General features: G+C 39.5%; 1 protein-coding gene across 1 annotated transcript; it reads right to left on the minus strand.

Annotated features, from left to right (window-relative positions):
• Window positions 1-740: 740 nt before the first annotated feature.
• Window positions 741-2362, minus strand: LOC131692638 (retinaldehyde-binding protein 1-like). The gene is made up of 2 exons (XM_058979794.1): window positions 1340-2362; window positions 741-1266 (listed from the first exon to the last, which is right to left on the minus strand). Exons 1-2 carry the CDS (start codon window positions 2045-2047, stop codon window positions 1015-1017), a joined length of 960 nt encoding a protein of 319 aa, XP_058835777.1. The 5' UTR covers window positions 2048-2362; the 3' UTR covers window positions 741-1014.
• Between the last annotated feature and the right edge of the window lie 10541 nt (window positions 2363-12903).

The following is a 12903-nucleotide window of genomic DNA, read 5'->3' on the forward strand; positions in this document are numbered from 1 at the left end:
GTTGGCTATCAAAATGCTGTTTGTGTTTAAATTTAATATCCTTATGTGGTGGTTCTCAAAAGAAAGGACATACAATAACCCTTGGGAAGATATACATTGAAAATCTTTCTTGGTCAGTGCACTAAGAATGAACTATGCAGTTAAAAGTTTCGATATTTAAACGTAAATATATGCTTACAAACTTCTACATTAAAACTTTCGTTTTTCGATGGAAAAGGATAGGTTAATATTTAAAGTAAAATATCCGTTTGTAACCCAAAAACGCAGTCAATGTTTGAAAGATGGGTTAATTATTGCATGACAATTTTTATTTGGAAGAACATATTCTGACCACTTGTCGGATTATCGGGGATGAATTTGCTAGACATTTTATACCAGTAACCTCGTATAATTTTTAACTAATGTGTTGATTAACAGTGTATTTTGCAGGGCTTCGACACCACGTGCCGCTAGTGATTTTAAAAAGAATTGTGAGAAGTTTTGATTTCGAGTGGCCCTTCTCTTCTCTGGTACAAGGCAATCGATTTACCAATTTACCCACCCCTCCATAGCTTCCGTAGATGGCCGAACAGCCTTTCCAATCAATAATAATTCATAAATCAAAACCGTGAGATATTTACCATTACTTTACTTTGTCGTACTAGTAAATGTAAAATTAATATAACAGGACATGTTGAAATTTGAATAATATAATGATGCATCATTTTGTTTTAAAATTTATTATACAAATTTGCAAGGATAGATGTAACAGGATTGAAATTGCCTGGAACATACTAAACTTCTTAAATAGATACTATATAGTAAAGATCTAAAATTAAATAACAAGATTTTAATAACTCACCATCACAACCGTCCTTGACCTATTCTTATATGATAACAATATTTTCCATTGATTAGATCAACAATACTAATACTAACACTCATGTTACCTTGTTGGATATTTGCCAAACAAAACTATCACAAACGTTGTATGTCACCAAAGTTTAGCACGCAGATGAACATGCCACTAACATTTCAGTCAATTTGCAGCTTTCGAAAACTTCCCGCAACTCCGCTGTCTGCCATATCCACATTTCCATGGGTGGGCTCCGCTTGTTCACCCAGTTGAATTTCCATTTCATCGAGAGCGAGCAGCATGTCGCGTTTTTGTAGCAGGTACTTTTTGAAATGCTCGTTTAACTCAGTCAGTGGGATTTTCCCACCGTACTCTTCCGGTAGCAAATCGACGTCAATATTCTTCTTCAATTCAGTCACGCTACGATGACACTGCAAGTGAAAACAAAAAAAGATACAATATTTTTGCGAAACTGGTTTACATCCGAAGCGCGGCGCAACTTACGTAAATTCGTGACTTGAGCTTTTCGCTGGCAAACGTTAGGCAGTATTTGCTGATTTGGGCAGCAAAGCCGGGAACGTTGACGAAATGGTTCTGTTTTAGACGCGCCGGAACGCAGTTAGTGACACTACGCAGATAACCGGTCAAGTTCTCCATCGTCCAGCAGGTTACATGCGCCATGCTCATATCACTATTATCGAACACGTGCGTGAAACCAGCGATCTGATTGGCCTCGTCGTCAAACAGAGATTCCGTAACGAGCATGTTCAGTCGGATCATGAAATCGGAATTATGCTTCTGGGCGTTAAAGTTCCGAACGATTCCGATGAGCACTATTCGACCCTCGCTGTCACGACCCACCGGCAGTAAGGCACAGTAGTCCAACACCTCCTGCAGATCTTTATCGAGAGGATCCAAATTTCGGCACCATTTCGGATAGGTCTGTCTCATTGTCAGGTACTTCTCCAGCATCTCACAAGCTCTTATCACCGAGAACTTTTTGACGCGTAAGAACCGTAACAGGAAACGATCGTCTGTCCTACAACTTTTGATTCGTTGGTTTTTGACGATCCAAGCACGCATCTGCTCCAGCGACTGCTGGCGCACAAATTCACTCTCGCCGAGTTCCTGTTTTGCAATTTTTGCCAAATGGCTCTTTAACTCGGGTAATTCATATAAACACACCTCTTCTACGTCGTTTTTATTCTCCATACTGATAGCTGTGGCAAACGTTCAAACGATGATGGAGATCTTCAATAAACCGTTCGGTTAGCACCAATGTCACGCACGAACTGATCGAGTTCCCACAGAAAAGTGAGGATGAAGTCAATTGTACAAAGTAACTTGTTCTTGCAGTGGGATAAAATACTGTTCTAATAGATATTAGACCGGCACAGATATTGACTTTTTATGTTTCTATATGAACATGTATAGGAGATCAAAACCAAAACATTCAATCCAAAAGTTCACTGTCACTCTGTACACCTCAAATTTGCAAGCTCTAAACAGGGTAAGGCTCGTGGTGCCCATTACCGTTCGTATGAGTGGTGTTCTGAGAAAAATACAAATTATTTTGCCGGTCTTATAGATATGTGTTGGATGATAACAAGTTTTAGTATTAGAAACGATGTGACATTACAGGAATGTTTCACTAAAAAACCTGGTCTAGGCTTAAATAAAAACTATGTCGATTATCACTGCCTCAAGACTTTGAGGTATTCGCTGTGTGTTCGTGTTTTAGGTGAAATTTGATTTCACCTAAAATATACAGAACTGATCATTTCATTGAAATGGTGTTCACATTTTGCAACTTGTATCTCGGGTGGCCTTACCGCATCGGCAATGCACACCAATTGACTTCAATCACATTCAAGTGATGCTACCTCCCACTGGCACTGTCCGGTCGAGCAAATGATAATTGGATACTACTACTGCCTTCGATGATTATGACGATTTTGTATTTGTTGTAGGTTTTTAGTTGGACACTAATCATACGTGAGAAACTATTATCACTGCGTTTCTAGCAATTAGAAGAATGCCAGGTGCGATTCAACGAACAGCTGTTTTGATAACGTGAATGAATAATACAGGCGCAAACGCACGTAGTACCTACTTATAAAGGCGACAAACCAGTGTATTCTCGCCAGAGCTGCAAATTTTCAACATCCGAGCTGCTCAATCATTTTCCATTCATTTTCAATTTCTGTGACCCTGTGAATATCTTTGTACTGAAGTATTGACTAGGTTTTTCAAGCAAAACTACTCTGATCATTCTTGTTACTGTTCATGTAAGCATGAAAACGCAAAACATGTCAACATTTAACCCAAACTGGCCTCTACAGAGCAGATGACAATATTGGTTGGTGAACGAAAAAGCATCAATTTGAAATGAAGACGTACGGTTTAGTTATGAAAATCCTGCCAACTTGAAAGTGAATGATTAAGGGAGGCTTTGAATTTGAATCATGGTTGGGTTTGATTAAAACGAAACTCCCCCCCCCCCCCCCCAAATTTTTTGAAGATTTGAAAAAATTAAATATGTTCAAAAAAATATACCTAATATTTTAAATGGAATTCTCAAAGTTTGATTTGCAAAAATTATCTTGCGAGAATATTTCCTTGTAGTGAAAATTGGCGGCACATCCCGACACCTATCTGTCGGCTCGTTGTGGAGGCTAGCTCAACCGCCGAGAACTACAACGAATAAATCTCGGTGAAGGGAGGAGCTAAATGGCTTCTGGTATCGTGACAAAACTGGGAGCTTATTGGTTCACGAAACGGATATCGGTACCGAGAGAAATTTCGCCACATTCTGCACGGAAAAAAAATTGTTCCCAAAATCGTGAATAAAGTACCACGAATTCTGGAACAATTATGTTTTTACGTTACGAAAACAGGACCGTGAACAAAAATCATGGCTTTTATAATTATGTTCAATTTCTCTTCAGTACCGCCGGTATAACGCTTTCATTAGTGGAAATATTTGTTTTTGTTTTGTGAAATCCAGTCACGCATTCCGCCATATTGTTATTAATCCGAACTAGTTCACAATTTTTTTGAACATTGTTCATAAAGTTACATTGATTTTGTTCATAGATATAGTAACATTAGTTCACAAAATCAAAATATTTTTTCGTGAGCTATTTCACAAAATTCGGAACTTTATTCATTAATCCATTCAATACTTGTGAACTAATTCATGATCCCTAATATTTTAGTCACGATCCAATATCCGTGCTCGTGAAATGAAGTGAAGTTCACGAAATCATGAAACATTATTCATGTATTCGTGAACCGGTTCATGAAATCTAGTATAATAGTCACAACTTACCATTAGTTTTCGTGAAATGGTTCACGAAATCATAAAATATTATTCATGTATTCGTGAACTGGTTCATGATTCCTAACATATTAGTCACGATCCAATATCCACGCTCGTGAAATAGTTCACGAAATTAAGATATATTCTTCATGTATTCGTGGATTGGTTAATGATTCCTAACATATTAGTTACGATCCAATATCCTTGCTCGTGAAATAGTTCACGAAATCATGAAGTATCATTCATTTGATAAGGTTCATTGTGATGTCTAGATAGAAAACGAAATCTGCACTGAGAACCCCAAATAGTGTGCGTGATATAGTTCACAGAACCAGATATCGCGAATGAGTCTTATTTTAATTATCCAGTTCATGTTGTTACGTTATTCCGAGTACAAAAACTGTTAGTAACCAAAAATAATAGATCAGGATAAGGCGAAGAAAATTTACGAATACCATGATAAAGCTTCTGATATCATGAACATTAGTTACATTACTCTCAAAGTCCTCTAAACAAGATCCTAGCATGCGTCAAAAAGTAAGCTCCAGAATAAAATATTATGATAACATGAACAGAAATTACGAAAATCGTGACAAAGATCCTGAGATCATGACCATGAATTGCTCTATTCGTGACTAAAATATCACGATAACATTAACAGAAGTTACAAAAATCGCGATCAAGATCATGAAATCATGAACACAAATCACACAACTCGTGAATAAAATATTTAAAATCGTGACAAAGATCCTGAAATCATGAACACGAATCACTCTGCTCAACATCGCGACTAAGATCTTGAAATCATGAACTTTGATCCCGCTAACGTCATAAGCATTCACAAGTATCGCGAATAAGCTCTTGAAGTCATGAACAACGTTTGACTGCCGACTGTGTATTCCCAAATCATGAACAAGAATCACAACAAAAACTAAACATGTCTAAGGAACAACAACAGTAACCCAACCAAACATTCTAATGTAACGCCATGTATATATTCGGAGCGAACTGCTTTTTAAAAAAACACAAATAGTTGCATAAATACGATCATATTATTCATAATTTCAGGAACTTGGTCACGGTTTTCGTAAATCGTTTAGTTCACGAAATCGTGACCTTTTGTTCATGAATTTATGAACAGATTTTTTCCGTGTGGAGCCTTTGACTGACGGCGAACATGGACTGGAGACTGTGCGAGAAGTATCCCCATAGCGACCACCAGGCGATTCGCTACCGCAACGGCCAATGGAACCCTGCTGCAGTACGGAGAAGGACGACCGGCAAGCTAAAGTGGAAGATGAAAGTCTTTAACAAAAACCTCTTTGTTGAGTCACTTTGGCGAACAGCGGAATCAAGTACGTTGATGCGGCTGATCTAACAGGAACGATTGTGACGGCTTGTGGCGTTACAATGGCACGAAAACTGGAGCCATGCAGTAGACGGCATGCAGCTTCCTGGTTAAATGAGTAGCTCAGTACGCTACACGCTGCTTGTCTTAGAGCCAGAAGGCGGGCTCAGAGCGCAAGATCGGAGAGTGAAAGAGGAGCGCAAGCGACGTTTCGAAAAGCTAGGGACTCTTTAACGGGAGATCAAGATTAGCAACCCAATAGCCATAAGTAGCTGTGCTGAGAAATAGACGCCAATCCCTGGGGGACACGTACTGAGTCGTCATGACGAAGATGAGGGCCCGTCGACACCAGCTGAAATATGCCATGGTAAGCTAAAGATAATCGTTGAGGGTCTCTTCCCGAAGTACGATTCAACTACCTGGTCACCGACACCGTACGGCGAAGAAGGAGCTAACCCAGCCGAGTGGCAAGCGGGAGTAACGACAAGCTCAAAGAAGCGTCGATGTGACTAAAATCAAAGAAAACCCCCGATCCGGATGGAATACCAACCGTGGCGCTGAAAGCTGCAATCCTGGCATATCCAGACATGTTCAGGATGCTACTGCTGAAGTCTTTAGATGATGGCAATTTTCTCGAAATGAGGAAGGCACAGAAGCTGATGTTGCTTCTATTGTCAGGGGAGTAACCGGGCCATCCAGCCTCGTATAGACCAATGCCGCAGCGCTGCCCAAAAGAATGAGCCAGATCCTGAAGAGCTATTTCCATAGAAGAGTACTATTGTTCCAGACGAACAAAGGGCAGAAGGCAATGCGAGTCGCAGTGGGCGTTCCTCATGGCTCCATTCTCGGTCTCAGCGAGATGAACGATGGAGTCTTAAGACTGCGACTGCCCGGAAAAGCGAAAATCGCGTGTTTCGTGGACGACATGTCACTAACGGTGACGAGTGAGACACTTGAAGAAATGGAGGTGTCGGTGACGGAGACAATAGATGCGAGGTCAAGCTGCAAATAGCTCACCACAAGACGGATGTGTTGTTGGTCAGCAACTGCAAAACTGTTCAGCAGGTACAGAGCACCGTCGAAGGGCATGTGATTGCATCGAAGCGTACACTGAAGCAATTGGGAGTGATAATCAACGACTGGTTGAGCTTTAACAACAACGTTGATTTCACCTACGAAATGTCGGTCTATTATCTAGTGTTTCGTAATCGATACTGAGATATGGGGCTCCTGCCTGGGGTGCGGCGCTGAAAACCAAGTGGAACCGCGAAAAGCTGAACAGGATGTTCCGGCTGGTGGTCTTACGAGTTGCGATTGCGTAGCGGAGGCAGTATGCGTTGTCACCAAAATGATCCCCATCTGCCTCGGAGGATATCAAGTGCTACAATCAATGAAACGTCAAAAACGTGAGGAAGCTGATGAGAGTCGATTCGATGGTGATATGGCAGCTGGAACGGAGAAAGGAATGTGGACCTTCTGGCTCATCCAAACCTGTCAACGTGGGTTAATAGAAAGCAAGGAGAGATTACCTTCCACCTGAAACAGCTCCTATCAAACCACGGCTGCTTAAGGAAGTATTTTCATCGGTTCGGGTGCACAACGTCACCACTGTGCCCGGAGTGTGAGAACGTCGAGGAGACACCGGAGCATGTGGTCTTTTAAAGTCTGAAGTTTAAAGTGACGTACAGGGAGCTATTTAAAGCGGGAGGACCGGATATCAACCCGGATAATGTAACCTACAGAATGACAAGCGTCGTAAAGAGGTGGAACGCAGTAAACAGAGTTATGACGTAGATCATGACCGTCTTACAGCGGAAACGGCGTGATGAACATCGGTTTCGGGACAGCAATCACCGCTAGGGAACTCTCCGCAGAAAAATGCTAGATCCACCGCCGAGGACTAGTAGAGTAGACTGCAACAAAGTATGAATCGTCGAAACGCCAGCGAACCGGACGTCATGCTCCATCCGGAATCGCCAGACCGACCATGGCACCCCACTGGCTGTTCCCATAGAAAATTAGCGAAAACCAAAGAAGAATCGGTATCGGAAGAACTTTTTCCCCAGGGAACTCTCCGTCAACTTAAGCTAGATTCACCGCTGGGAACAAGGCTGAGTAGACCGCGACGAGACACCACCAGTCGCGGGTCATCATGGCACCAGAAAATCGGACGCCCTGCTTCACCGCAATTGCCAAACTGACCGCGGCATCTAGCTGATTGGTTCGGTTTCGGGAGAACTTCTCTCGCCGGGGAACTCTCTGTTGGAGTAGGTCAGGTCCATGGTCGGAGACTAGACCGAGTAGTTCGCGAACATGTCGAGGAGCTAAATGGCTCATCAAGGAAGTAGTTCCAAATGACCCAAGAAAAGAACTAAAGGGCTTAAAGGAGTTGCGGCGCTAAATGGCACCGGTAACGGAGCCATAGGACTCAAAAAGTTGGGGTACTGAAACCAAATAAGAATCGGTATCGGGAGAACTTTTTTCGCCGGGGAACTCTCCGTCAGCGTACAGTCAGATTCACCGCCGGGAGCTAGACTGCGTAGACCGCGACGAGACACCACCAGTCGCGCAGGGGCTCCAGCAAACCGGACGCCCTACTCTACTAGAATCGCCGAACTGACCTCGGCACCTGGCTGGTTGGTTTGCTTTCGAACTTCTCTCACCAGGGAACTCTTCGTCGGAGTAGACTAGATCCATTGTCGGGGACTAAACCGAGTAATACGCGAACCAGTCGGAAGCTCAACGAGGAAGTGAAACTAAATGGCATAAGGGAACTGAAGGGCTCAGTAAATTAGACAGTCTGAAGTTTGCCGCCCAGATTGTCCTCGTAGGGGAAGAGCACTAACTCTGGACCCATAGCTAGCTTTCCTACTACTATACCGAAACTGCCACGTTGTGTGGATGATCGAAAACTAGTAGTGTGTCGACGATGGGTGCTGTAATCCTACTGAAAGATTTAGTTGGATAGGAGTGTGTGCTGGGCACAAAAAATCTCTTCCCGAAGTAATGCCGAAAGGTAATGCGGCACAGTCAAAAGTTATAAAAGATGAAATAAATTTTCCCATACAGTGCTATTGAACCTTTCTTATAAGCATAATATCATTTTTATGAATAATCTTTTTTTTACTGATTATATATAACTGAAACTAGGTATAGCAAAATATCTGTTGTTTCAATCTCTACAAAAAGTTTTTGTTTTTGTTTTATTTAGTTGTTATTTTGCACTAATCACCATGCTCCTCCATGTCCATGTTCCGAACTGTTTCACCTGATTGTACAGAATACATTTGTGAAAAAGAATTTCCTATCAACCCACTTAAAATATATTTATAATGTTAGAATCATGTTTGGAAAACATATTGAAGTGATCAACAAAATTCTTTAAATGCCCTTTAAAATTAAACTAGTTGGGCTCAAATCGCATTAAAATTGAAAGAGTAACAGGTTTTTGAAGTGAACATAGATACTGTGATTTAGAAAATGAATTTCATTAGAATTGTCTGACACAGCGATGCTTAAATTGCTATTAAAAATCCTCATCTCACCAAATTTGGAGAATACGTCATTCAATACATAAGAAACCTCAATATATCAATAATCAATATTTGAAACATAGGTTTTGTCCAGTCTCCGGCTACTGTGTGCCGGGGAGGAATCAGGTTCCGTGCAAGATTAGTTGTATTAGCGGGTCGGGTCGTTGGTTTTTGTACATTTTTTTCTTGCTCAGAATTTTTTTAAATTTTTTTTCATATGTATACCAAGGTGAATAGATGTAAAAGAATTTATCGGTTAATGGTCCCAATTATTAGTTGGAAACATTAGCTACATTTTGGTACCATAAAAAAGCGAGGAGTAAGGGAAAAGCCTCTAAACAAAAAAATATGATGGTAAAACCGTGATTAAAGCAACATGTTAAAATTGAAAAAAAAACCTGTTTAATCATACATAAAATGAATGGACAGCCACGATCTATGAGATACTATGTGTCGGTACTGAAACATCACTTGATTTTAAAGTAGCAACCTCTCACTGCATATTCCTACCTAAGACTATATAAGTCAAAAAGCCGGGATCAGGTTGTCGATTTTTAGAGTGATTGCATAACCTTTCTATATGAGAAAAGCAAAAATGTGTCCAAGTCTAAAAAGTCACTTTTCATAACAATTTTTTTTAGATTGCATCAAATCTCAAAGATTCATGCATTATAAAGTCATTTGGCATTAAATATACAAATTCGATTTTGAAATTTTACCTTACTCCCCCAATTTGAGAACTTTTTATTTCAGTTTATATGGTAATTTGCTGTGTGGCCGCACTCCTCAACCCGTAACTCCGGAACCGGAAATCCAATCAATAAAAAATTCAGTAGCAGCCGATGGGAAGGTTGTACCTTTCATTTGAGACTAACTTTGTGCAAATCGATCCAGCCATCTCTGAGAAACAGAGGTGACATTTTTTCCACATACACACATACAAACACAGACATTTTCCGATCTCGACGAACTGAATCGGATGGCATATGACAATTTTGAAGCCCCGCAAACTTCAATTGAAATGTTTGCCATTGGCAATTTGGGAAAATATCAGGGATTGGATGAATATGGATATACCAAAATACGAAAACAAGTGAAATTCACTAAGATTCACAGTTTTATTTAAATTGTTAGACCAAAGATTTGTCCAAGTGCGCCAATGTGAAGTTTTTGGCCAAATCGCGGCCGGAGATCCCAGTATTATTTGCACTGCATTTTACCACCATTGCTCTGTTCATTTCAAATGCATGTTGCTCTTTTGATTTTGGTCCGATTTTAGCAGAACTAGTTTCATTGTGTAGAGGAACGAAAGAACTTGGTAAGTGAATGAAATACATTTGGTAAATTTGCTTGGAACTATGACTTTTTAGTTTAAATATGTTTGAGGTGGTCAGATCAAAAATACTTTTTTCACTAATGTATTCTGTACAAATTTCGGAATCATTTCGGAACGGTCACATAGTATACATTCTATGTAACCTCTACTTTTCGAATATCATGGTCTCGTTCTGCGCCTAGGTGCGCAAAAAGTTTTAAGGAGATTATGAAGCTTTGTTGCTGATATGGAGGCGCATGGTGTTTTGTTTAAAATAGTTAGACAATCTACAGTAAACCAATATGTTATACAATGGATTTAAAGTAGTCCGACTTTTGTTTGAAGACCCGCCACTGTGCACAGTTTCTTAACTATGATCCCGTTTTCATGATAGATTTTCCGTTACTGTTCACCAATGTTAGCAATATCATAAAAAATTAAGAATACTACTTTAAATCCATTGTATAACATATTGGTTTACTGTAGATTGTCTATTTTAAACAAAACACCATGCGCCTCCATATCAGCAACAAAGCTTCAAAATCTCCTTAAAACTTTTTGCGCACCTAGGCGCAGAACGAGACCATGATATTCGAAAAGTAGAGGTTATATAGAATGTATACTATGTGACCGTTCCGAAATGATTCCGAAATTTGTACAGAATACATTAGTGAAAAAAAGTATTTCCTCTACACAATGAAACAAGTTCTGCTAAAATCGGACCAAAATCAAAAGAGCAACATGCATTTGAAATGAACAGAGCAATGGTGGTTTCGGAAATGAAAATCATTGAAAAGTCCGGACTTTGCTACGTTTAAACTCATGTTAATAATCGTGTTCTTATCCAATGATCATAAAATTTTGAATATACATCACTCAATATATAAGAAATTTAGGAAAAATATAAAATATAAATATTTCAAAAATAAATTTTTGAGGTTTTGGCCAGCCTCCATCCACTGTGCTGTGCGCCGTTGTATTTTGTGCAACACCTTCCGAAACTCTAGCCAAATCTTCTTCCAGCATCAGCGGCTGCTCATTCGGGGAACCATTCGCGCGAGTGCCGTAGGGTTAATAACTTTTAAACATGTTTATTAATCGCGAAGAAATTTTCATCCCCGAATACAGAATCCTCCTGATCCAAATAGTGTATTTTGCTTCTCGCTATGTTATAATTTTCAAGTTCAAAGTCTTTTCCGTGTCCACTTAACCAAGGATTACTCCAAAATGGGCTAAATTGGATAAAATTTGTAAAATGTTCCAAATGGAGAATACTATGGGGTACACAAATTGCTTTGAAATATAGTAGACATACGTGGACTAAAAGTATTTCAATAACTTAATAAAAACGTGTGTTGAAACCGTCTACTGCAAAAGCGTCAAAGTTATTGACATTTTCTATAAATAAACAAAAAAATAATATGTTTTGAAATCACATACCGTCAGCATAACTTTCAGGTCAGATTTTTAGGGAAATCCGCCACTATGTATTGTAGTAATACGTTACCGCCTAAAAATATGCTACTTTGTGTTTGTGAATAAAAGCTCGGATAGCAGTATCCACTGGGTCTCATTGTTCCCGAATGCCTTTCATTCGAATGTAGAGTGAACCTCCCAATAAACATTCCACAAATTTCAAAATTCTCTAAATCGCCAGTTATGAACACAAATGACAGATTGCAAGCTTCCTCAGTATATTACAGAAATTATAATACCACTGTTAGCGACTCTACCTTATTATTTCTTCGTTTCTCGAGCGAAGATAAAAGCTCCCTTCCCACTGAGACGTCCAAAAAATTGTTTCAAAATCGTTCAACACGGGTCCAACGATGGACGTTCGTTGAACGGTTATTTGGACGTTGTCCAAATTGGTCCAACGAACGTCCTTCATTGGACGATTTTGAAACCAACCGTTCTTAGAGGGTTGGTTCTGCAATCGGTTGTCATGCTGCTGAGTGAGTTATATGCTGTGCTAGGTACATTGATTATCACATTATCCAATATTCCTGCTTTTTTTTATTCATTTCGTTTATTTGATAGGCACAAATGCGTTAGCTTGGCGGTGCCAAATTCTTTTGTTTTTACATTTTGGATATTTTAAAACTAGGAGGTTACAATGTTGAAATATTATTTTTATAAACGAGAAAATTTTACAGCTATCTTAAGACTAGAAAAAAGATTCTATATACAAGAGAGGGGGCAAAAGATTTTTTTATGAAAAATTTTAAAACAAGGAATTCAATAGTAATAGTTTTTTTTAGGAAATATTTACAGTTATCTTAAAACTAACAATATAGGTTGGTACACAAAAGGGGGAACAAATATTTATGAAAAATTTCACCGGCAATATTCCTGCTTGAATGTAACGATTCGTGAAACGATTTGATCCCTTATGATTAAATCCACTTTGATTCATGCACCGTTTATCTCTTGCTGCAAAATTGTCTCTAAAGGAATGTTATTTATTCTGGAGCCCAAAAATCAGTTGACAAATCAACAATTTTGAGCTGTGGGTAAATTAATATGGATGGAAGCGCAGACTTATTTTGC

The sequence above is a fragment of the Topomyia yanbarensis genome, chromosome 3 (genome assembly GCF_030247195.1).
Source record: "Topomyia yanbarensis strain Yona2022 chromosome 3, ASM3024719v1, whole genome shotgun sequence".
Taxonomy (NCBI): Eukaryota; Metazoa; Arthropoda; class Insecta; order Diptera; family Culicidae; genus Topomyia; species Topomyia yanbarensis.

Excerpts from the sequence above, each read along its gene's own strand:
- LOC131692638 (XM_058979794.1), bottom strand. The coding sequence starts at position 2,047 with ATGGAGAATAAAAACGACGTAGAAGAGGTGTGTTTATATGAATTACCC. Across the intron at positions 1,267-1,339 it reads AGCTCAAGTCACGAATTTAC|TGTCATCGTAGCGTGACTGA; the intron begins GTAAGTTGCGCC and ends TTTCACTTGCAG.